The 24494-nt window shown below is 63.7% G+C and overlaps 3 protein-coding genes across 10 annotated transcripts; 1 reads left to right on the top strand and 2 right to left on the bottom strand.

Annotated features, from left to right (window-relative positions):
* LOC116648567 (MAPK-interacting and spindle-stabilizing protein-like) lies at positions 1–2182 on the bottom strand. Of its 2 annotated transcripts, XM_032430629.1 has the most exons (3): positions 2018–2182; positions 1909–1912; positions 1–1355 (listed from the first exon to the last, which is right to left on the bottom strand). In XM_032430629.1, exons 1-3 carry the CDS (start codon positions 2074–2076, stop codon positions 654–656), a joined length of 765 nt encoding a protein of 254 aa, XP_032286520.1. In that variant the 5' UTR covers positions 2077–2182; the 3' UTR covers positions 1–653. The 2 variants fall into 2 exon arrangements, with proteins under 2 accessions (XP_032286520.1, XP_032286519.1); XM_032430628.1 differs by having other exon boundaries at positions 1909–2182.
* A 264-nt stretch (positions 2183–2446) lies between these two features.
* LOC116648528 (cuticle collagen 2-like) lies at positions 2447–5901 on the top strand. The gene has a single exon (XM_032430542.1). The coding sequence runs from the start codon at positions 4504–4506 to the stop codon at positions 5515–5517; it is 1014 nt and encodes a 337-aa protein (XP_032286433.1). The 5' UTR covers positions 2447–4503; the 3' UTR covers positions 5518–5901.
* A 14-nt stretch (positions 5902–5915) lies between these two features.
* On the bottom strand, positions 5916–19803 carry ZMIZ2 (zinc finger MIZ-type containing 2). Of its 7 annotated transcripts, none has more exons than XM_032430539.1 (19): positions 19372–19440; positions 13863–13997; positions 13604–13718; positions 13169–13371; positions 12761–12953; positions 12295–12558; positions 11957–12133; positions 11273–11350; positions 10898–11066; positions 10094–10271; positions 9802–10012; positions 9285–9390; positions 8952–9109; positions 8380–8447; positions 8052–8120; positions 7646–7890; positions 7068–7237; positions 6743–6982; positions 5916–6101 (listed from the first exon to the last, which is right to left on the bottom strand). In XM_032430539.1, the coding sequence occupies exons 2-19, from the start codon at positions 13910–13912 to the stop codon at positions 5994–5996; spliced, it is 2802 nt and encodes a 933-aa protein (XP_032286430.1). In that variant the 5' UTR covers positions 13913–13997; positions 19372–19440; the 3' UTR covers positions 5916–5993. The 7 variants fall into 7 exon arrangements, with proteins under 7 accessions (XP_032286430.1, XP_032286432.1, XP_032286427.1 ...); XM_032430541.1 differs by having other exon boundaries at positions 10094–10238; XM_032430536.1 differs by lacking the exon at positions 19372–19440 and adding exons at positions 15230–15285; positions 19731–19761 and having other exon boundaries at positions 5930–6982.
* Between the last annotated feature and the right edge of the window lie 4691 nt (positions 19804–24494).

The following is a 24494-nucleotide window of genomic DNA, read 5'->3' as shown; positions in this document are numbered from 1 at the left end:
GCAGATTTCTTTAAATACACACTTTTTTAGAGCAGTTTCAGGTGTACAGCAAAATTGAGTGGCAGCTTCGGACGGAGATCTCCCCCTGCGCCAGCCGCGCCCACCATCCACATCCCCACAGCATGGTACACTGCTGACAACCGACGGGCCCGCACGGACCCATCCTTGTCACCCAGAGCCAGGGGCGCACCTCAGGACTCACTCGGGATGTGGACAAACGTCTGACCCGTACCCGCCACAGGGCACTTTCACCACCCCCCAAACCCCCTGCTCACCCCTGGCTGATCTTCACTGTCTCCAGACCTGTGCCTTCTCCAGAAGGTCGGAGACTCGGGATCCTGCAGGTGCGGCCCTCTCAGACTGGCGGTGGGCACGGAGAGCTGGGAATTCGGGGCCTCCACGTCTTCCCGTGGCGTGGTCGCTCATTCCGTTTTCCTGCTGCTAGGATTCCCCTGTCTGGACGGCACCGTGTGCTCGCCGTTCAGCCGCTGGAGGATGTCACGCACGTCCGAGTTTGGGCAATTATAAAGCTGCCGTCAACACCCAGGTGCGGGTTTTCGTGTGGACACGAGTTTTCAGCTCCTTTGGGTAAATACCAAGGAGCACGACTGCCCGCGCGGACGGTAAGAGGATGCTGTTTTGTCAGAAACTCCCTAAGGGCCTGCAAAGCGGCGGCCCCATTTGGCATTCCCGCCAACGGGCAGAGCTCCTGGTGCCTCTGGGGTTTTATTTTTATTTTTTGCCATGTGAGTGTCTTTCCTGCACAGAAGCAGCCCTTCCTGGTTGCAAGGAACCCTGGGGGACCGTGACCCTGGTGGCCGACCGCCGGCTCCGCGGGCTGCACCGCGGGCTCTTCTTACTTTGGGCTCCGGGGGGTGGGGGGCGCTCAGAGGACACAGAAGCGGACGGCCACCGGCCACCGGCCACCGGCCAGGGAAACCGGAAAAGCAGGTTGGCTGAGGGCTGGAAAGCAGGACCTCAGGCTCTGGTTCGGCTTTGAGACAGAAACCACCACCCAGGGCTGGCGGTCCCGCTGCATGGCTGCCGCCGGCCTTGGCGCATGAGGGGCGCGCCCTGGAGTCGGGGCTCTGCTGCCCCGCTCGCTCAGGAAGGAGGGGCAGCTCCGTCCTGCCCGCTCCCGTCGGGGTCCCTCCACTGGAAGGTGGCCCCTGGGCAGGGAGCCGGTTCTCCTGCTTGGCTGAGTCCTGCGGAAGAGCAGGGCCACTGTTCCCGGGGCAGGAGGTGCTGGCTGGCTCGGGGGTCTCCAAGAGTGGACCGGGGGGGACCTGTGCTGGGAGCCAATCCTCATCCAAGCTGACGCTTGCTGGACACCTGCTGACCGTCCCACGGCGACCCTGCAGGGCACAGGTGCTCAGCCAGGACTGGGGCAGGCTGGGGGGCGGGGAAGGTGCAGACAGGGGCGCCCGTGGGGTGCTGGGTGTTCAGCCCCCCTGCACGCTGACCGCAGGGAGCCCGCTCCTACGTGCCCCCATTCACCGCTGGTTTCTCTCTTGGACAAACGTTGCCAGCTTTGGAATAAATCAGGACTCAAAAGAGATCTAGTTACGCTCTGCTCCCATGGAGCTCACGGTCTCGTAGGAAAGGCAGGTAACAATGCTCGTCTGACCCAGACTGTTTAGTCAAGCTCTAGACGTCCCTTCTAGGGGACAGGGGACATGACACACGGGGGTGAAGGAGAAAGTTACCTGCGGTGAGGCAACTCGCCTGAATTGTTCAGAAAATTGGCATCAGGAGGAAAGGCCAAGGACTCTCCCACATTAAGAGAGAAGATCGAGACACGACCTCCAGACACTAAGTGTGACCCTGGCTGGGCCTGGGGTTGAATGAACTTACAGGAGGCGGCGGGACATCAGGACGTGAGGGCGCACGGTGTGGAACCCGGCTCACCTTGCTGCTCACGTAAGGGAACGTTTTTGTTTTTCCGAGATGCACGCTGAGATGTTTGTCTGCAACCGACTCCCCAAAGTTGGCACCCACTAAACCCGCGTGTGCATACCAGCTGCAGCCGTGTGGGAAGACGGACGGAGCCCGGCGGGCCGGCGGGACGTTGACCATCAGCAAACCCAGGGGTCGCGCGGGCGCTCCGTTTACAAAGGCTCAAGTGTTTTTAAATAAAACACTGGAAAATTGGGGCGCCTGGGTGGCTCAGTCGTTAGGCGTCTGCCTTCGGTTTGGGTCATGATCCCAGGGTCCTGGGATCGAGCCCTGCATCGGGCTCCCTGCTCAGCAGGAGGCCTGCTTCTCCCCCACTCCCCCTGCTTGTGTTCCCTCTCTCGCTGTGTCTCTGTCAAATAAATAAATAAAATCTTTAAAAAAAAAACAAAAATGGAAAATGATCACTATCGAGTTGTCTGTGATTGATCAGCTGCGACAGGGACCACGGAGGCAGCCACGGGGGGGGGGGGGGCAGCCGCTTGTTCTGGAAGCACAGGGCTCCCTGGGGCAGGGGCTGGTCAGCTGTGGCCTGCATCGGGTAGGATGTGAAGGAGCCTGCAAATCCCCAGGGGCGGCCAGGGTGGCAGGTGCAGGACCGGGGGTGGCGGGTCAGGTGGGCCGTGGGCCCGGTGGGGAATGATCCTAGGGGCCCCAGGGGCCACCTGCACCCACCCCTGTCTGGTAGCAGCTGTTCCCTCCATTGGGGAGCACTCCCGACCCCATCCTGGTCGCGGGGCCCCGTAGCTGGGCCAACCGAGCTGCCCCACCAGGGAACAAGGTCGAGGCCTTCTGGTGGTGTCAGCGAAAGCAGGGCTTGGGGGCTCTGGGCGGTGAGGCTCTCCAAGGGGCCAGGTCGGTCATTCTGGGGCTGTGTCTGCCCGTGTCTGGCCGTCCCCAAGGCACTTGGCGGCCTTTCCAGGATGGCGGTCTTGAATCCTTCCCTCCCAGTGAGCGGGCTGGGGTCATTTGCAGCCTGAGCCGTGGCGAATGCACATGGAAAGGGGGTGCAGAGGCTGGGAGGGGCGTCCACGAATCCCACCCCCTACCCCAGTGTCACTGCAAGCCTTCTAGCCGACAGCCGACGACGGGGTGCAGCCCTGTGGGTCCACCCGCAGGTTCAGGACCACGCTAAGCCAGTCTCTGGTGACAGACTCAGAGGTGGCTGCAGGGGACAGTGATGGCCGCATGACCTCACAGAGCCTAGTGCACTTGGCATCCGGGCGATTCACTGCATCTCAGCTTAAAAAAACAGATCGGGCAAGTGGCTGATGACCCCCGACTAAAAAGGCATCCAAAGTCCCGGGCCCCTGAAACATTTCCTTGATCCTGTCCAGAGCCCCCTCCCTCTGATGGTGGCTCTGATGTCCCGACACATCCCTGTGGCCGGCCCAGCTTGGGAGGTGGTGGGGTGAGGGCGCCGGTGGGCAGGGGCCGTGGGGTCGGGGACATTCCTGCAACGTCTGGTAGCGTCTGGTCCTGGGCCAGGGTCTCTACCCCCTTCCTCGTGCAGTCCGCTCCAGCGGCGGCCGCTCCTCAGGCCGGTTCTCTGGGGTCCCGTGCAGCCGGCCGCTCACTGGGGGCCCGTGTCACCCCTCTGGATGTCCCTCTGACAGCAGCTCCAGCCCCACTTCTGACCCGAGTCACTTGGTCGAACTAAAGGTTTGCTCGCCCGGATGCGCTGCCACTTTTCTGGTTTCTGCACCTGGGGTGTCTTCATTCCTTCCGCAGCTTTGCAGTGTGTGTTCTTTTTCTAGTTCCTTCGGGTGGACGGTGAGGCATCGAGAGCTTCTGGATCGCAGACATTCGCGGTTATCCGATGTCCCTGTGACACTGCCCCTCTGAAGGCTGGGCGTGCTGTGTTTCGTCTCAAGGTGGCTCCTAATTTCACTCGTGATTCCTTCTTGGACCCCTTGCCCGTTGAGTGGCTTAACTTAACCACGTATTTGTTACTGTTGTTCCATGTAATGTGACACATTGTTGCAGCGAACCCCGTTAGTAAGTAACACCCAGCTTCCTTCCCTGTGGTCAGGGAACCATCTGCATGGTTTTCATTCCTGTGCACGGGTCTTGTGGTCCCCGGCAGGTGCAGAGGCGCGTGCTCTGCGGGCGGGGGGCGGCACATAGGAGAGGCCGTGACAGATGAGGCATAAGGTGGCAGCCCGAGAAGCCACCACTCCCTTTAAGGATCCGAATGTCACCGATGCCTCCCCCTTCCCCAAACGCACCCGTGTGGCCTCGGGGAAGCGCCGTGAGCAACAAGTCCACGCCCGCACCTTCCTCCTGAGCTGCAGCAGACGGGGGGAGTCCGGGGAAATCCGAATTTGGCGTCGAGCTTTACTGAGATGGCATGGTCTCACGTGAACTTCTGCACCTTGCTCTTTCACCCCGCGTTGAGGGGCGCCCACGGCCCTGTCGGGGCTGTGGTCCCTGTCCCACTGCTATCATGTCTCGGCCTGGGCCCACCCTCCTGTGGGTGGACTTTTGAGCAGCTTGCACCCTTTGGCTCATCTCCAGATTTCTCCGTTCTGCCCAGCAGCACCCAGGACGATGTCCAGTGAGACCACAGCATGCGTGGCACCCCACTTGGCCTCCCCCTCTCCCCCAACCCTAGCCTGGCTATGGATGACGGACAGAGCTCCAGACAGGCTCCACTCATCCCTGGGCCTTCTTGTCCCCCCAGGCACTGGGAGTGCGCTTCTGTCCCCTCAGCCAGAAACAGGCTGCAGAGACACTAAGGCCCCCGTCTGGGGTCCCAAGATGTCAGTGCATAAAGCCACCCAGGCCTGCCCGCACTGGACAACTCCCCCACCCCTGCCCAGCTTCCGGTGCCCCAAGGGCACTCCCCTTTCCCCGCCACAGGACTCACCAGCCTCTCCTGCTGGGCCAGGAAGAAAAGGCCACCCAGGCAGCCGGTGCACAGCTGGGGGGGGGACCTGTAGGCCCGGGAGCCCGGGGCCACCCTCCCCGGGCCTCCCGGAGCTGCTGTCTGGAGCCAGCCGGGCCCTCAGCCCTGGTCCCTCCCGAGGCCCCTGGCTCGACAGCTGGCTCCCTGCCCCAGGCACACCCACGCGAGGTGACAGGGTGGCACATGTGTCTCCTGGCCCTGGTGACACTTCACAGAATAGTTCTCCCGCCGAAGCCAACTTGGAAAATTCCAGGGACAGGGAAATTTACCGTGAGGCGGGAACAGCCGGGTCTTGGCTGGGAACAGAGCCCCGCCCGCGTGGGCAAGACGGGCCGGGCGCGAAGGAGGGACTCAGCAGGCCCGGCGTGAGGGAGTCCTTTAATAGAGACGGGCAGACAGGGGACACGACTCGGAGGCTCCTCCTCCCCCACCTGGCTTGGCCCCAGGGTGGGCACGGGAGAGGCAGTTGTAAAAAACACGGCGGCACTGATTCTTCACTTTCACGTAAAAGGGGACCTCGGAGCAGCCACCCGCTGGAGAATGCGCACACGGAGCGGAGTTGCAGCGCCCACCCCCCGCCGTCCGCACCCAGGCGGGGCCAGGAGCCCGCGGGGTCCCTGGCAGCACAGGAGGGGCTGGCCGTCCACACCTCCTAGTGTTCCTACGCTATGTACATCGTTGTGCTTTAGAGCGCCCCACCCTGCAGCCTTAGCCTGAAGCCGCGGGTGGGAAGAGGGGGTCCCGCTCCCACCGCGAGCTCAGGCTCCGGACAGAGCAGCCCGGCTCCTCGCCAGTGAGCCAAGGGGTTGTTGAAACAGAAGGGTCAACGCTGGACAAGATGCAGGCTGGTGGGAGCAGGCAGGACTGGAGGGACCGGGGCGAGGCGCGAAGTCGGGGTAGCAGGGGTGTATGGACGGGGCAAAGCTGGGCTGGGGGGGCGGGGCTGAGCATCTCATCAAACACCATTCTGCAGCAGAGTGGGGGTCAGGGGGTCCACGCGCAGCCCCCTCCCCCCCAGCGCAGCTGCCTCTAGTGCCGGGGGGCGGGGGGCCGGGGCGGACGCAGGTGGGGAGGGGCGGGGCACGGTGACATCTGCGGGCGTGTCCCCGCCGGCTGGGTGGGGTCTACAGGATCAGTTGTTCTCGAAGAGAGAGAGCAGGTCATCATTGTTGTTTGTGGGGAGGTCAGGTGGGCCCAGGTAGGACAGCAGTTCCTCGGGGTTGGTCAGCTCTGGGAGCAGCTGGGGACAAAGCAAAGCCATCAGCAGCTCTGGCCTCGGACCCACCACACCCCTGCATGGGACCCTGACCCTCAGCCTGCACGGGGCCTCTCCCTGCCGAAGGCTCTCTTTGGCCACGAATCACTCCACTCAAGTTGTCCAAGGCCAGCCCGGGACACGCGGTGCCGGCATGCCCAGGGCAGCGCGGGCCCCTGGTGCGAGCAGGGCAAATGCAGAAGGTGGGATGTCCAGCGTCCGCGACGCGCTGCTTTTGAGCTGCTCTAACTTTTCTCATGATGAACGTCAGGGAGTTTGGTTTATCTGGGTCGACGAAGGTTACCTGCGTCTTACACGCTGAGTTTGGCTCACACAGCAAGGTGAGTCAGACAGGTCAGCCCACACCCCGAGCCGGCGTGGTCAGCTCCAAGCCCAGTCTTCTTGGGCGCTCGGCACAGGCCCCCAGAGCCAACCCCGCGGCCACGGCAGGTGCCCGGCCCTCGTCATCGCGAGAGCCGACGCTATCTGACCAGCTCTCCTGGCTCTGGAAGTCACTGGGGCGTCAGCGTCCTCCCTTCTATGAAGCGTGTGGACCCTGGAGACGATGCACACGCCGTCCCCAGCCCCAGCTCCCACGTGCTCCCCAGCATGGGGCCCGTACTCACGTCCAGGGCCGGTTCCGGGGCCTCCCCCGCCCCAGACATGGGGGGCCCCATCACGCCTGTGGCCGCGCTGAAGGCCAGCTCGCCGATTGGGCCCGAGCTCACTGGGCCCAGGGGCTGCCGGGATGCTGGGGGAGGGTTTGGATGGTGCAGCTGGGGCCCCGGGGGCCCCCCAAGGCTGGGGGCGTGCAGCCCCTGTGGCCCGGGGTTGTGGGCCGGGTCCAGGTGACCCGCTGGTGCCATCTGAGGAAGGAGAGAAGAACCAGGTCAAATGGACCTGGGCCCCCCCTCCCCGGGAGCCGGCCCCCCACCCTCCGCCGGCACTGACCTGGCCTGGGAGGCAGGGGGCAGCCTTCTCTGGTGTCAGGAGGCTGCTGGGAAGGTCGGACTGGTAGGAGCTGGGGGGCGGCCCCGCGGTGAACTCAGGAAGGGCCGGGGTGCTGGGTGTGGTAGGCGGGAAGGAGTCAGGGAAGGTCCCGGGTCCCAGGAAGCTGGAACCTGAGAGCAGAGCCAGTCCTGGGTGAGGCCTGGGGGCTCGCGCTTGGCAGAGTGGCCCAGGGAGGGGGGACTCCCAGTGCTCTCCGGCACATGGCGCCGGACCTTACAGAAAAGGCCATTTCTTTTCATCATGGCCAGGGGAACCGGCCTCACGACGTTGCTCTGGGACCCGCCTCACCCACACCCACAGGTGGGGTCAGAGAGGGCCAGGCCCCAGAAGCGTGCCGACAGAAGGCCCCTGCTCCGCAGCGCCAGGGAGGGTGGGCCCAGCTACTGCCCACCTACAGCCGCGTCCCCAAGCAGGCCCCCCAGGTACAGGGCCCGTGCGGTGACACTTCACCGGTCTGAAGAGAACGGACCGTTTGCCTGCGGCCATCCACGTCCCAGGGCCAGGCCCGCCGTACTCACCCTGTCCGGGGTAGTCGCCAGGGGCCGGGGCCGAGGGGGGCTGCAGGGGGGCGAAGGGGGCAGCCCCGGGGCCCAGGGCCGCGATCATCTCCATGACGCTGGGCATGAGCACGTGTGCGGGGCTCACGGTGCGGCAGCGTTTCAGCACGGGCCCGTCGGGCTCCTCCTTGACGTGCACGTCGGGCTTCACGGGCACCGGCTTCCAGCTGCACGTGGGGTCGATGGTGATCTCCTCGTAATCGGAGCTGCGCGGGGACACGTGGGCTGCTCACCAGGCGTCCTGCCGCCTCCCCCGGCCCCGCAGGGTGGCTGTGGGTTCCGGCCGCGGCAGAGCAGGGCGCGTCTCCCAGCCGTTCCGGGGCTGCCCGCCGCTGCCCGCAGACCGGGGGGACAGGAAGACACTTACTTCTGGATGTAAATGAGGATTCCCAGCATGTACTGATCCACCTCCAGCCCCTCCAGCAACGCCGTCTTGCTGTTGAAAACCAAGGGGGGGGGCTTGGAGGCCTGGCACCTCTCCGTTCTGTCACTGAGCCCGAGGCCACCCCGTGGGAGGTGACTGGTCATGAAGGAGACTGTGTGAGGTGACCCCGTGGATGACGCCTCTGCCCTGAGCCGCGGCGTCCTCGTCTGTGCTGTGACCCCCTGAACCTGACTTGGGTTTTTCTTGGTGCTGTGGGCTGGGGGGAGGTTCTGCCCCGGGCCCCCGTGAGGACCGTCTCGGGGATACTCACTTGCACACGGGGCACCTCCAGGTCCCCCGCTCACAGTTGAGCTGTAGGTAGGACTCCAGGTCGAAGCACTGTGGGGAGCACGAGAGATGGCTTCTCACATAGGGGCCAGGGGCGACCTGGCCGCACCCCGCGATCGAGCCGCGTGCTTCTGGGCTGATCTGCTCGCGTGTTGAGAAGGCACGTGTGCCAGGCTTCCGCCGGGGCGCCCCTTCTAACAGATGCACCCTGGGGACAGCCCACACGGTCCTCACTGGGACCGGGATGCCACGCGGCCGGAGAAGTGGGCATCTGTGTTGATGAGGGCCCACCTCTAGGACACGGTGTCCGAGCAGACACCACGGCAGAGCCGCGAGAACATGTAAGACCAAAACTGGTCCGCGCACGGGATCTCTGAGGGCCGCCCCCGGGGCGGGAGGACCGCAGCTGCAGCCTCGTCGCCTTTCGAGACGAGAGCCCGAGAACGCAGGGGGTGGTAACTGTCCTCGGAGACGGGGGAGGGCGGGCGAGCCTGGTTACCGACAACACAGGACAGCCGACAGGAGCCCTGGCAGAGCCCCCCGGGGCCCGCCCACCTGGACGTGGCGGCAGTCGTGACCGCGGGCGGGGAGCTGGATCCTGCGGAAGGTGATGGGGCACTTGAGGGCCACCTTGATGGCCGTCTGCTCCACGCCGTCCTCGCCGCCGGGCCCAGGCGTGCCGGGGATGCTGCCGCTGCTAAAGTTGCGCTTTACTGGTGTCGACAAGGGAGAGGACCGGACTGAGGGGCCTCTGCCGGCGCCGCAGCTCCAAGGCAGCGTGTGGGGCCCGCCGCCGTCCCCCGACCCTCCTTGCCCGGGGCCCCCATCACAGAGGAGACAGCCTCACTGGACGTGGGGACGTGCCGGGCGGCGGCCGGGGCCACTCACTCTTGGTGATGCAGTGCTCGGCGGGCAGGAGGCGCTTCTTGAGAAGACCCTGCAGCACCGAGCGGACCGACGGCCGGTGCACGAGCTGCAGCACGAAGAGGTGGGACTGCGGGGGGAGGAGCCGGTCAGGGGCTGTGGCCTGGGAGCCCGTCCTGCCCTGGAGCGCCACCCCCCCGACGCCACGGGCCGGCCCACGCCCACCCGGGGAGCCCACCGGCATCCGAGAGCCCCCCGCCTGTGTCCGGCCCACGGCATCCCCGTGATCCCCCCGAGCCGGCCGGGGCGGGCCCGGCTACCTCTCCTCGCCCCGCTCTGCCCGGGGCCCCGGTGACTCCCAGCAAGGCTTCGGGGACAGGCAGCCCGTGGGGCTCCCGAGCCTCCTCGCGGGAAGACGGGCTCAGCTGCTTTCCGGCACCGGGCCCCCACGAGTGCCCCGTCTAGTTAAGCCAGGAGGCTGCTGGAAACCGTGGGGCCAGGAGCACAGACCGAGGACGGGCCGGGGCGGGGGGGCACTCACGCAGCAGCAGGCCGTGACCGTGATCTGGATGGTGTTGCGGCCCGGCTGACACACGTGCTTCAGGTACAAGGGCTTGTGGGACGTCTTGTTGTCGCCGCGCTCGATGGTCAGCGGGGTGGCGTTGACGCTGACCTGCACCGAGGCCGGCCAGTTGGTGTTCATCTGCCGGTCCTCGTGGTGGTAACACTTGAACTGGAGCTCCAGGTCAGGCCTGCGCGGGGCGGGCGGGCGCTGAGGACGGGCCGGGGCGCGGGGGGGCGGGGGGCGCACGCCGGGCCGGGCGTCTGCTCACCTCAGCATCAGGGTCTTGTAGACGGAGTCGCGGAGCTGGAAGGCGTGGTTGCTCACGGCCAGGTTGTGTTGCAGGCGGAAGGGCTCCAGGACCACGCCGTCGCGCACGGGGAAGGTCAACCGCAGCTCGTCACAGGGGCCGCCGCCTGGGAGCGGGCCACGCTGCTGTGAGCCGGCAGCTGGTACGGAGGACACGGGGCTGGATGGCCCGCCCGCCCCCCCATCACAGGGATGCAGGCCCCCGCCCCCCCCTTCACAGGGATGCAGGCCACGGAGCACGGCTCCTCCTCCCCCGTCTCCCCTGGGGCCCCTAGGGCCCCGGGCCCAGCCATCACCTCCAACGGGAACAGGATCTTGGTGTCCTGCTGTTCCGTCCTGCCTCAGTCACCTGGCCCAGGGTCCCCTAAATTATGACTGGAGAACATGCCCCCGACCCCAGAAAGAGGATGCCGCTGGTGCTTTCAGAAGGGGTGGGAGGCTGAGGAGGTGTGAACGGACCACCTGCCATCATCCCAGCGCTTGAGCTAGGTTTTTAGGACCCTAGCTTCTGCTGTGGCAGACTCCCCCAGAGCAAGGGTTCCCAAGCAGGAGTGGACCTCAGGGGATTCATAAACCCCCTGAAATGATACACAAAGTTCTGTGCACATGTGTATTTTTCTAGAGAGAAGATCCACACCTTGAAAGATCCGCCAACAGGTCTATGAGTAGGAGATGAAAGTGCGGGCTCCCCAACCCCCACTTTCCCTGTAGGACTCTGGGGTCCTGGGGCCCCAGCCCAACCATCCTGAGAGCAGATGACACTCACCGGGGGGTGACGGGTGCAAGGAGCTCACACTGGGCTTCAGATCGGGCAGGAAGGAAGACTTGACCTCCTGGCTGGTGGACATGTAGGGGACGCTGCTGCCGGGGGTCATGGGCGGCGTGGGGCTCCCCGGCAGTGGGGAGCTGGGGTAGCCAGGGATGGAACGGGTGGGCTGTGGGGTCGAGCAAACAGTCAAGGTGGAATGGTGGTGGGTGGGGTTTGTTCTTGGAGCACCCGGGACCGGTCAGGACAGAATCGGGCAGGGGGCAGCCCTGGGGGGGGGGGAGGGGGTTCTGGCTGGCCACCCGCACTTCCTCCTGCTCGGGCGCCCTCTCTCCACGTGCCCGCCCTGGGAGCCCCCCGTCCGTCTGCCCGTACCCCACTCAGGCCAGGCTGGCTGTAGCTGATGCTCCCCCCACTGAAGCTGGCGCCCTGCCCGTTGAACTGCTCTGCGGGCTGCAGGAGAGAAAACTGCGTGTGCCCAGGGCCCCCGCCTGCCCCCCGCCCAGCCCCTGCGCTTGACCCAAGGAGGGGGCTGGGGGCAGGGCGCCCACAGCACACACGGGCACTGGCCTCTAGTCTCTTTTTTGGATGATTTCTACATTCTGCAAATAATCGACAAGGAGCATGCAGTGCTTTCATAATTTACAAAATTACTACTCCAGGAAAAGAGATGACACCCCCCTGCCCCGTTTAGAAGGGCTTATGGGAGAGCCAGATAGAGGCCGAAAAAACACACCCCCTCCTCCCCTCATGCCCCCGATGGGCCTGTCCCCAGCAGGCACAGGGAATATGGTCACCCTGCCCTAAAGGACATTCGAGTGGCTTGGGTGCCTGGCCCCCCCCCAGCCAATTTCCAAGCAGACACACAAATCTCACAGAGGGTCCTTTCAGAACCAGATGCCCGCATTGGTGAGGACCCCCGCGGAGCTCCAGGCTGCCTGGTCACCCTCCGTGCACCCGGGCCCACTCCCTAGTCAGCCCGGGCGAGGCCCATGCGTCTGGAGGCGGCCAGCACGGGGCCCAGCGGGGGCTGTGGCAGGCCGGAGGGGCCAACCCTACCTTGTAGTGCAGTCCTGCAGGGCCAGAGGCAGGCAGGGCCTGGCCCATGCCCTGCTGCAAGGGCAGCCGGTGCCCGGGATAGGAGGAGGGGGTGGGAGGCTGCCCGGTGCCAGGCACGTACTGGGTGGCGCTAGGCCCATACTGGCTTCCCGGCAGGAACTGCTGCCCTGGGTAAACCTGAAGGAGGGAGAGGCACAGTCAGGGCAACGGGGGTGGGGGAGGCCAGCTCCCAGGGAGGGCGCGGCGCCCACCCCGTCAGGCACGGCCGGTTCTCACGGACGCCCGAGCTCGCTGCAGCTCTGGATGCGGCTCGGGACGAGGGAGGCCCGGACACTCACCTCGCTGGAGTAGGCTCTCTTGACCCCCTGTCGGGGCAGTGGCTGGGCCTGGGGGGGCCCAGGGTACCCGTGCTGGGGCAGGCGCTGCCCTGCATACAGGGGTGCCATGCCCGCTGCCCGGGTGGGGTTCATGCCCATGGGGCTCATGCCAGAGGGGCCCAGCAGCCCTCCCACGCCGGCAGGGGTCATGCTGCTGGGGACGCTGGGCCCCCGGGGACCTCCGTGCTGCAGGAACTGGCTGTTAAAAGCCTGCCCGGCCCCCATCTAGGGAGAGAAGACAGGAGCCATTCAGGCCACGCCCCCCTACTCTGTGGGTGCCACCCAGGGACACCCTCAGCGCCTCGCCCCTCCCCCCACCTCATCTCACTACACGCCCGTCCCCAGACCCCGACCCCAGCTGCCCAGCTGGTCCCTGCCTTCCAGACCAGCACACGTGGGCGGCACGGGAGGAGCGGCCGGGCCTCACCGCTCCGTACTGGCTCAGCTCCTGGCTCTGCTTCTCCTGGAGGGCGGCCACGGTGGCCGTGGCGGTGGCCGTGGCGGTGGCCGCAGCAGCAGCCACCGCGGCCGCCGCTGCCGCCTGAGTGAAATCGGTGGAGGGTCGTGTGGCGTGTGAGGGCAGACCCAGGCCCCCGGGCCCCCCCGGGCCGCCCGCATACCTGCGAGAGACACACAGGGCCGGGTCAGAAGTGCCTGCCTGCCTGTTACCCGGGGCGGGGGGCGGCACACGGCACTTACTGGGGCCCTGCTCGTGTCTACACGCTCCCGTGGCAGCCCACGGGAGGAACAGAGACGCGACATTCAACAGCCTGGTCCACGCCGGCCTGGGCGCCTGCCAAGCCGGAAGCACTGCCCCTGGAGTGGTCCTGCTTACCCAGTAGTGAAGCCGGGGCCCCCGGGGTAGCCCCCGCGGCCGTACACCCCCTGCTGCACGAAGCCCTTGCTGGTGGCACCCTCTCCAAATGCCTGCTGTCCGAGACACTGCGGGGAGTTCAGGGCAGAGCCGCTGCCGGCCATGCCAGGCATCACGGAGCTGCCGGGGGGGCTCCCTGCAGGGCCCATGGGGTTCCCCAAAACCTACGGGAAGCAAGAACCGCCAGTGAGCACCATCCAAACAACTTACTTCATGCAGTCGCTCCAAGGAGAGGCCTGGGGTGGGGGGGTGGGGGCCAGAGGGGAGGGGAGGAGAGGAAGCGAGCAGGGGTGGGGCGCAGGGCGGGGGCGGCGTGGAGGCCAAAAGACTCCATTTCTCTCTGAGGTCCGGGGGGGCCCTGGCGGCTCTCAGGGGTGGGCCCAGGTGTGGGCTCACCTGGCTCTGGGCCGCGTTGCCGACGCCCCACACGGTCGTGACCACTGACAGCGATCCCGCGGGCTGAGTGGCACTCTGCTGCCAAGGCACCGCCTCGTAAGCAAATGGACCATCACTGCGAGCAGAGAGGTGGGCGGGGAGGCCCAGGTCAGGAGACCCCCGCCCGGAAGGCTGAGCACCAGGAGCAGAGAGGTCCCGCTCTGCCCCCCACCCGCACCCACGCGGCCTGAGGAGGGAGGGCGGCAGGAGCCCCACTCACCCGTGTGGCGCGGGGGGCAGGGCGGGTTTCACAGGGTGCATGGGGTTCATTGGCTTCGGCGCCGCCTAAAGGCCAGGTCTGTGGGGAGCAGGCAGTGGCCCTCACTGCTGGTGGTGTGGCACTCAGCTGCTCTGGCTGCGGGGACAGGAGGGAGGCCATCAGCGGAGAAGCAGCTGGGGGCTGTCAGCAGGCTGCGGGGGGGGCCCTGAGCACCAGGCCCCCCTTGCTCTGCGCCGACTGATGGAGGGCAGGGAGACACCAGCGTCTGAGGGCCACCTCACCCCGCACTGCCCACCCCGGCAAACTTCTGCCCTCCTCACCCCCAAACCCCAGCCTGGAAGCCAGCATTAACCCTTTCTGGCCAGGCCCTGCCGCTCAGAGCCCCTGGAACGGCTCTGGGAGCAGGCTTTCTGAACCCAAATACCTTCCATGCTCCCCCTCTTGCACGAAGGCCTGGATAAACGGTAGGGAGCATCCAGGACCCGATTGCCAGAATCCCCCAAGAAAGCCCCAGGGTGGAGGGAGCCGGGAGGAGGATGGAGAGGAGCAGCCGGGGGGGCCCTGAGGCTTGCCGGCTGTAGAGGGGGCGCTGGTCACCAGGGGTGAGAAAGCTCAGCTGCCCTCTGCCCTGGCCTGGGGGAGGGGAGGGCAGGCTGCCTGCCACAGCAAGTCTGCCGAGGGCTGCTCTGGGCGACGGGGGCCACCTGGGACTGACGTGGGCACAGGGCCAGGCGGGCAGCCCTGACCCCCACACAGAGTTCCCCAAAGGGGAGGGATGCACACACAGAGCCACGGGCGGAGGGTTGGCAGGTGCCCGTGGACATGGCAAAGGGCCAATGGGAACAAAGCAGCAGGACTGGTGAATGCTCGCGGGACCCGTGTGCCCATGCCGTGGGACTTCTCCTACCCCGTGAGGCTCGCTCTCTCCCATTTACTGTCTCAGGAAAACCAGCGAGGGGGGGCCAGGCCACTCGTGTCCTCAGACACCCCCAAAAGCAAGCCCGAGCCCTTGCTGGCACCACTGGGGCCACCTTCCACACCTGCCTCTGCCTGGCCTAACCGCAGACGCATGCTGGTGATGGCTCTCAGCGGGTGCCCTGGAGATCCTGGATGGGGAGGCTGCACCCCGCCCTCTGGGCATCGAGGTTCTGTCCTGGAGCTCCACTGCCTTTTCGGAGCTGCGAGGCCTCTCTCTCTCTCTCTCTCTCTCTCACACACACACACACACACACACACACACACAGACACGTCACCTGGGACAAGCTAAGCTCTGGTGGTTCAGATCTGCCACCTCAGCACTCATGGGGCATCCCTCTGGCCCAGGAGCAAAAAAGTGGCTCCAGCACCCACCCAACCCCAAGACTCACATTCCTGAGAGCTGCCCAGGCGCCTCAAGATGATCATGTCCTCTGGCAATACAGTCCTGGAGGAGAGTGGGGGGTGGGTCCCTCAGCGGGGACCCAGAGCAGGGAAGGGGTACAGTGGGGACTGGGATCCGCAGCCTCCCATCACAGAGCACTGAGGTAAGTGGGTCCCGGAGTTGGAGCCCGGCTGGGGCTGGGGCTGGGCAGGAGGGGGAGGGAGAGACAGTCGGGCTTGCCTACCCACAGCTGGCTCTGCTTCCCTTCCCCCCCAGAGCAGGTCCTGCTCAGGAAACAGGGGCCAGAAAAAACAGGGGTCAGTGGGTCCAGAAGGCTCCGGGCCCCTGGAATCTGGGCAGAGGCAGGCGTGGGAGCCAGGACCACACAGCCAGGGAAGGGAAGGCTGGTGTCCCCGTCCCTACTGTCCAACTCCAGGATGGGGACAGGAGAGGGGGGTATGGACGGACAGACCTGCCAATGGGCCAGTGGAACAGACCAGAGAACCAGCTGATCTCTGACAAAGGTACAAAAACCACGCATTGGAGGAAACCTGGCATTTCAACAAGAGGTGCTAGAGTCGCTGAACTCCCGCAAAAAAAAACAAAAACAAAAACAAAACTAATCTTCACACCTCGTACAGAAATTAAGTCGAAACGTGCCACAAATTCAAACGTACAGCACAAAGCTATAAACCCTTTGGAGACCCCTGGGAGCAAATCTTCGGGATCTAGAGCCAAGAGTCCTTACACAATATACCGAAAGCACAGTCCTTAAAAGGGAAAACGGAGAACTCTGTGGAAGGCTCGGGGACAGGATGAAACTACAGCCCGGGAGCTGCGTTTACGAACCACTGTCCCTGACAAAGGACTAGTACCTAGAATATATAAAGAATTCTCAAAACTCAAAAGAAAAAAAACATCCCGCCCAGAAACTGGGCAGGAGACAGACATTTCACCGACGAGCTGGGACGGAAGGCAAGTCAGCGCGCGGAGAGGGGTCCAACATCACGGCCATCAGGCAAGGGCGGAGTGAAGCCGCACGGAGCCCGGGCCACACCCCCTCGTCCCCACTGCCAAGCGAGGAGAACCTGGATCTCGTCCTGGGAACGGAACGGGGAGCAGCTACCACGCGACCCAGCGGCGGCACTCCTGAACGTTCATCTCCGAGAAATGTAAACGTCCGTTCACATAAGAATCTGTGTGTGCATGTCTCCAGCAGCCTTCCCGGGCACGGCTCGAGGCCGGCCCCACGGCTGGGGACTGAACCCACCGGGGGGCACCCACAGCCCCGGGGGCACGAGGAGGAGGCAGCAGCCTGCAGGGACCTCGGGGGGCCGTGCTGCGTGGGAAATGCAGTCCCCAGAGGTTCCACACGGTAGGATTCCCTTTATGTAACACTCCTGAAATGACGGAATCCCAGAAATGGAGAGCAGAGCGTGGCTGCCAGGTGGGGAGGAGGGAGACAGGTGTGAGCAGAAGCCGGGGCGGTTAGTATCTGTAACTTGACTGCTGCCGCCGCGCCTCCTGCTGTGACGTGTCCTAGAGCTTTGTAAGATGTCACCACTAGGGAAGCGCGCAAAGGACACAAGAGGTATTTCTTACAGGTGACGTGAATCTGTGATTCCCTCAAAATTAAAGTTGAGTAAGAAAAAAAACCCCCACTGCCAGCCGGCCCTCTCCACAGAGATGCCCGCGGCGACCCTTCCCCACCCCCAAGCTGGTTGGGTCGAGTTGGCCAGGCCCGCGCTGGTCCCAGAAGCAAGGTCGGAGTCCCCGGGCCAGAGGAGCTTCCCCAGCTCGGGCTCCAGCACCTCAGACTCACCTGGAGGGCTGGGCCGGGAGTTTGTGGGGGAGGATGCTGCTGATAGAGGCACCCCGGTCTGAGAGCTGGGGAGGCGGGGGCGGGCAGGGCCTCTGTGCAGGCTACTGGTCTGGGGCCCCCGGCAGACTCCGACATCACGTGGGTCGGGGGAATTCCACCCCCAAGACTTCTCTGCTGTGGACGAGACCACAGACGTTTCCAGTTCCCCCTGAGCCGCCTGCTTGCGCGCGCGCGCGCGTGTGTGTGTGTGTGTCTGTGACTTCCTGCCAAACTACGTCTGGTCTCCTCCCTGAGAACACCCACACGCTCCAAGCTGGGTACCCCATGACCCTCTGCTCCCGACAAAGGGAGAGGGGAGCTCTGAGTGCAGACCCTCCTCCCACTTCCTGGCCTGGAGGGCAGCTGGGGAAGCCCAGGGTGTGTGTGTGTGTGTGTGTGCGCGCGCGTGTGTGAGTGCAAGGAGGCCTGAGCAGGGCCCTGGCGGCTTCTGCCGGCCAGAGGCTCTCCTGTGCACAGCTCCAGCAGGAAGCCAGGGCCCTGGGCAGCACCGCCCTGGCCCGCGCTGAGCCCAGAAGGCCCCACAGCTTTCTGTAGGTCAGGCCTCATCTTCCTCCAGAACACTCACTCCTCAGACCAGCCGCACCCAGTCTCCCGCGGGCCAACCAAAGGCAGACGTTAATGTGGGTCACCCCTCTTCCACCTCCACTCCGTCCCTGCTGCCTGGTCACCCAGGAGGAGCACACCCATGACAAGCCACCTGATCTCAGGAGGACAGGCCTGCTCCAGGGTCCCAGAGCAGGGAGCCTGTGGTTCCAGGCAGAGTCTCCAACCACAGGGACACGGGAGTCCCCCAGGCTCAGAGAAGGTACAAATGATGGCTCCAGGGAGGCAGGACGACACAAGGCGGGGACTCACATGCTCAGGTGACTGCAAGTCCGGCAGCTCTCCTCGTGAGGCCACAACACCGACCAGCGTAAGTGCTAGCACTCATCCAAAACCCCCGGGAACGAGCATTTACCCCCAGCCCAGACTCAGGACGCTTCAGGGAACAGCTAAAGCATTTCACTGCTCTGAGCCTCAGTTTACAATGTGTACAATGGGTACGCGGTGACCATCCTGGGACTGAGGAAAGGGGGGGGACACATGCCCGCCTTTATGCTCTCAGCCCTGACCCCTGTAGTGGAGGCAGCTACCAGTGGACACTTCATGGGGAGGCCTGGCTGCCTGTCCTTCATTACCTTCCTCCTCCCTGACTTCTACTCCCAGCCTGTAACCAGCCCCTGGGCATGACAAGTCCTCGGGGCCAGTACCCACGGGGTGAGGCTCAGACTCCCTCTGGGATCCTGTTACCCGTCTCAAGCCTCTTCAACAGAAGCCCTCTGGCTCTAGCACACCAGGATTTGGTGGGTGAGTCTGTGCTCACCCTCTCTGCATCCACCACCGTCTTACAGATCAAGTCACATGTTCTGTGTATGTCCCTGTAAAATATTCTCAGATAACACAACCGACTTACAGACGGGGGCCACGGATGTTCTGCAACTATCAGGGAGAGAGCAGGGCAGGGGTGGGAGCAGGATGGCAGGGAGCAGGGCAGGAGGGAAGCAAGTGGCGGGGGGCGGTGGTGAGGGGGAGCACGGCAGGGAGAGGGCAAGTCAGGGGGCGGTAAGGGGGAGCAGGGCAGTGGGGAGAGGGGACCAGGGCAGGAAGGGAGCAGCTCATGAGCGGGAGAAGGGAGGATGGCTGGGAACAGCTCAGAAGGAGGAGGAGGAGGATGAAGGGAGCAGGGGACCCTCCCGCCTGAGCGTCAGTACGTCCGGTTGGGCAAAGGGTGTCCCCACGGAAACCCCGGCCAGAGGCTGAAAGGTCAGCCAGCGTCGCCGCCCCCGGGGCAGCCCCGCGCGGGTCCCACATCGCCGTGCCGGTGGGCGCGCACGGCCCAGAGCCAGCCCGGAAGGCGAGCCCGCCGGCCAGAGCGCGGCGTGGAGGCGTCGGAGCCAGGTGGGGCGAGGGCCCCGGGTCATCCTCCCCGCTCAGGAGGTCGCCGGGGCCGCGCACACCCCTCGGGCGCTCCGCCGGCTTCCGGCCGGCCCCAACAAAGGCTCAGGTGAGGGTCGTCCCGCGCGCGCGGGGCCGGTGGGCCCAAGAGCACGACGCACACGCGGCAGGTGCGGCAGGTGGGCGTCGGGGCCGCCTCCAACCCGGCCCGAGCCCCGCGGAGGCGCCGCAGCGCCGGGCCCCGGCCGCCGCACCTGCCTGCCGCGCGCACCTGCCGCACCTGCCGCCCCCGCCGCCCCCGCCGCCCGCACCTGCCCACCCGGCCCGCTCACCTCCGCCTGGCCCGGCCCGGCCCCTCGCCGCCGCGGTCACCGGCCCGCGCCGCTCCATGCGCTCAGCCCGCCCTCCGCGTCGCCCGCCGCCCCGGGGCCGGGGCCGCCGCCGCCCGCGCCATCGCGCCGCCGCCCGCTCGGAGGGCACAATGGAGCCGCCGCGCCGCTCATGCATATGCATGACGCTGCGCGCCGGCCCCGCCCCCAGGCCAGAGCAGTGGAGCCCCGAGCCAGAGCCGTGCTCGCGCGGGGCGGCCACGGGCCTGCGCGGGCCGGAGCGGCAGGTCGCGCCGGGGGCGCGCGGGCGGGCAGCACGGGCGGCGAGAGACCACCACCGGCGCCCTCTGCCCCCTCCACACCTTTCCGAACGCTGCGTCTGCAGAGCCCCCTGCGCTTCCTGCTCGCTTGCCGCCGGGGCGGGGTCTGATGGAAGGGCGGGGCCTAATGGAGCGGCGGGGGCGGGCGGCGGCGGCGGGGCCTGTCGAAGGGCGGGGCCTGTCAGAGGAGGGTGTCGGAGCCTGGCGGAGCGGGCCCGCTCGGGGGCGGGGCCTAGTGGAGGGCGGGGTCTGTCGGGGGGGGGGTCGGCCGGAGGGGCGGGGCCTATCTAAGGGCGGAGCCTTCAGTAGGGGCCGGTCGGAGGGGCGGGATCTGTCAGAGGGAGGTGGGCCTGAGGGGCGGGGCCTTGCCGGGGGCGGTCCGAGGGGCGGGGCCTCTCGGAGGGAGGGGCCCGGAGGGAAAGCCCCGCGGACCGGCCCCGCGGCTCCAGTGTCAGGGTCGCGGCTGAGCTCCAGGGATGAAGCGCCCTCTCGGCTCAGCCGGCTCCTTCCGAGGGCTAGTCTCACCGTTTAAATTCTCCGCTCTTTCCTACCCTCGGTTTAGGGAGACCGCGTTCTCCCAGTCGCCCACAATTAATTTTTTTTGCTGTGGTAAAAGACACGTAACAAAGTGTATTTTAAGCATAGCAGTCTAGTGTGTTAACCGCATTCAGAGCGCCGCCGGCCGCCAGCAGCCCTGTCATCTGGCGACCCCGCGGCTCTGCCCCAGCAAACCCGCCCCCAGGGCTGCGCCTCCGCTCTGGGTCCGCGGACTTGGCTCACGTCCGCGGAGTCGCTCAGTGTTTGTCCTCTTGTGACTGGCCCGTGTCCTCGCGGTTCGTGCCCCGCAGCGGGGCCCGGACTTCCCTCCTTGTCAAGGCTGATGACATTCTGCCCTATGGAGGGACCACGTCTGGCGTCTGCACTCAGCCTTTGGGGGATGCGCCAGGGCTTTAATACTGTGGGCATTTCTTCCCTCGAGGCTGTCTGTACCCCGTGCTCTGCTGCGCCTGAGAACCATCAGTCCACGGAGCGTGGTGGGCCTGGGCGTGCCGGGCTCTGGTCTGGGCCTCAGCCCCGGCAGAGGCGCGAAAGAAGCGGGACTCACCAAGTCGCAGTGTGTCCTTTGGGGACAGGGTTAGGAAGACAAGAAAGCAAGGCCAGAGGATGGGGAGTGTGCAGCCTGGGGGAAGGTTCTATGGAGAACTGCCCGGCATGGAGGGGGGAGGCAGGCACGCGGGGACCCTGAGCCTCTTCTGCCTCCAGGAGGCCGGAATTGGCTGCGGGAGAGTCCGGGGCCTGGGACTGGCAGGCGGATCTGTCCTCTCCCCAGTGCGACCACTGCCCAGGGACCCTTCAAGATGCCATTTGGTGTCCACCCCCTTCTACCCAGTGTTTTCATCTTTGACCATATGGGTTGTTAGAAAAGTCTTCCCTATTTACTGGGAAAATATGCCTTCCCAAAACCTTTCTTCTAGGACTGCATAAAATGGGAATCCCCTCTTTGGTATCTGACAGCTCTTCAAGCATTAGAAGGAACTTCCCATCCCCTTGAATCTCCTCCTGGAGGACACACGAGCCCACTCCCTTAAGTGTTAACAGCCACATGAGTGCGGGGCCCCATTCCAACGGGCCGCTCTCCAGGTGTACGACAGCTAGACAAAATCCTTTTTAAAATGTGACACCAGGGGCGCCTGGGTGGCTCAGTCGGTTAAGCTGCTGCTTTCGGCCTGGGTCACGATCCCGGGGTCCTGGGATCCAGCCCCACATCGGGCTCCTTGCTCAGCGGGGAGCCTGCTTCTCCCTCTCCTCCCCACTCATGCTCTCTCTCCCTCTCTCGCTATCTCTCTCTCAAATAAATAAAATCTTAAAAAAAAAAAAATGTGAAACCAGAGAGGACACGATACTCTGAAAGTGGCCAAAACCTGCACTTGGTTGTTACCTCGGACCCTCAGTTATTATGAATGGCTGCTAAGCACACATAGTTTTGTCGCTTCTTGATTTGCAAGACTAGCTTTAAAAGAAAAAGCTACCACTTCTTTGCATACAAGTGTTCTTCCGACTGTAGAAAATACAGAGGAACTTTCGTAATCAATGGGAACCTTTCATCATCCAAATGTTCAGTGTTAATCCCTGTTAATTTTTTGGTCTGTTTTTCCCAGATGGTTCTCCGCATATTTTTGCAGTTTGGAGATTATAGCATATACGTGACTTTGCACCCTTATTCCTTCACTCTATCCACATAAACGTTTCCCTTCTTATAACTGATCCTCCTAAAATGTGAAGATTTACATGCAAGGACATTTGCTGTGGCCTTCCCTGGGATACTGAAAAACTAGATTCAAGCTGTATTCGTTCCTTCAAAACTTTTGTTGAGCTTCTGCTATTTGCCAGGTATTGTTCTCGGTGGAAAGCATGGCAACCAGCAAAACGGAAGAAAAATCCCGCCGGCACAGAGCTTCCACCAGTAAGCTCATAGTTCGACTCTCGTGGGTAACAGTTACGTCAAATACCTCCGCAGGCTGGAATTCACGCAGGACCCAAATCACGTTTTGGGAGGTATTTAATGGTATGATGAGAAGACATTCACGATTTGCTAAGTGAAAAACAGGATACAAAGTTGTAGGATGCCAACATAGTTTCTTCTTTTTTTTTTTTTAAGATTTTATTTATTTGAGAGAGAGAGATCATGAGAGACAGATCATGAGCAGGGGGGAGTGGGAGAGGGAGGAGCAGACTCCCCGCTGAGCAGGGAGCCCGATACAGAGCTCGATCCCAGGACCCTGGGATCATGACCTGAGCCGAAGGCAGACGCTTCACCGACTGAGCCCCCAAGCACCCAGCCAACATAGTTTCTAAAAACAAAACAAAACAACAACAACAAAAACATTTATGGAGCATAAGCTCTTCCTCCAGGCCACTAATTCCTCAGGAGTGGAGAAAAGTACCTTCACAGTAAAGATGTTGGTCACACACCACCTTAGCCGAAGGACCAAGTCAGCCTCACGCAGCGTGGGAGCGGCTGACATCTGTGCCCTGGTGAGCCGTCCGAGAAAGGACACAGAGACCCCCACCCCCCACCCCCGGGTGAAGTGACAACCAGAAATGTTTCACCTGGATCTAATCATGACAAATCCACACAGGGGCCGGCCTCCAGAGCTGGCCTGGACTCAGAAACCTCCAGAAGACCGGCCTGGGGGAATGGTCAGAGGAGACCTGAGAGTAGGGCGCGTGGCGGGACCCTGGGTGGGGACGGCGACCCCGTGCCCGGGCAGGCTGGAGGTGCCGTGCTAGCGCGGCCTCAGGGTGGGTGCCCGAGGGTGACGCCGGGGGGACTTGGGAGGGTGCCCCGGTTCCCGGGAGGCCTTCCAGGAGCAGGGCGCACGGGGCAGCGCCCGGGGCGGGCAGCTAGGGCTCCCACCGTTAATCCGAGCCCGCAAAGTGTGGGGCTGGAAATAAAGGCTCAGAGTCTTTTCAAAGGTATGAAAAAACGACAGGAAGGAAATGCATTATCTGTAAATTCGGTAAAAAAGATTTAAAATTCTCTAAGACACTATTGATGATGACCTTCTTTACAGGTGCATTATGATTTACGTCGTAGGCAATAGGGACCCCAACGATTGGGGCGGGGTGGGCCGGGCACAGGGGCTTTCGCGGGTCTGCGAGGCTGCGCCGAGTGGCCCTGCCGGGAGCCCCTGTCAGACTCGGGGTGACGGGGAGCTGCCGCGGGGCGCGGTGGCGCTCGAGGGCCGTGTCTCCCAGGGACGCTTACGCAGGGAGAGGGGACCAAGCTTCTTCTCAAGGGTCTACTTGGCCCCTGGTGAGGTGGGGCTGGCCGGGCCTGGGTGGCTAGTCCCGGTGCCTCCACAGGAGGGTCATGGCAATGGTGGGGGGCAGCAGGTTAGGGATTGGCTCCCTGCGCAAGGTGCTGTCTTCTTTGCTGTAGGGATCCTGGACCCTTCAGAGTTGTTCCTGAGAAAACCTGCCCAGGCCCCATGCAGGCCTCCTGGGCCCCACCCCCCTACAAACACCCCCCACTCCAGGCCTCTCGGGCCCCACCCTACCCAGGCCCCACCCCCTGCCCCCATCCCAGGCCCTACCCCAGACCCCAATGCAGGTCCCACCCCACCCTCTCCCCCTCCCCAGGCCTCCCAGCCCCCCCCCAAAGCCCCAACCCCTGCTCCCAACCCCAGGCCCTACCCCAGACCCCAACCCAGGCCCCACTCCACCCAGACCCCACCCCATGCCCCACCCAGGCTTAGCAAATTGTATTAGTTTTTCTTTTTCTTTTTTAAAGATTTTATTTATTTATTTGAGAGACAGAGAGAGAAAGCACAAGCAGAGAGGAGGAGCCCCCTGGGTGCCCCTGTGTTAATTTTTGAATAAATAGTGTAAATGATGGGTCCAACTTCATTCTTTTTCTTATTGGTATCAGTTGTCCCAGCACCATTTATTGAAAGCACTATTCTTTCCCCATTGAATGATCTTGAAGCCCGTGCTGAAAATCACTTGAGCATCAAGTGAAGGTTTATTTCTGGACTATCGGTCCTACTCCATTGGTCTCTAGGTCTGTCCTCATGCCGGCACTCACTGACTTCACTGTTGCCTCACTGTAGAAGGTTTTGAAATGGGGAACTGTGAGTCCTCCAACTTTGTTTTCCTTCTTCAGGGTTGGTTTGGATATGCTGGGTCTCTTGAAGTTCTGTATGAATTTTAGAATCAACTTGCCAGTTTTTACAGAAAAATGTGGGATTTTGATAGGGATTATGTTGAATCTGCAGATCAATTTTTGAGAGTGATGCCATCTTC

This window comes from Phoca vitulina, unplaced genomic scaffold (assembly GCF_004348235.1).
Source record: "Phoca vitulina isolate PV1807 unplaced genomic scaffold, GSC_HSeal_1.0 scaffold44, whole genome shotgun sequence".
NCBI classification, from domain to species: Eukaryota; Metazoa; Chordata; class Mammalia; order Carnivora; family Phocidae; genus Phoca; species Phoca vitulina.
Note: the sequence above shows the minus strand (reverse complement) of the source record. Positions and strands in the feature narration are given on the sequence as shown.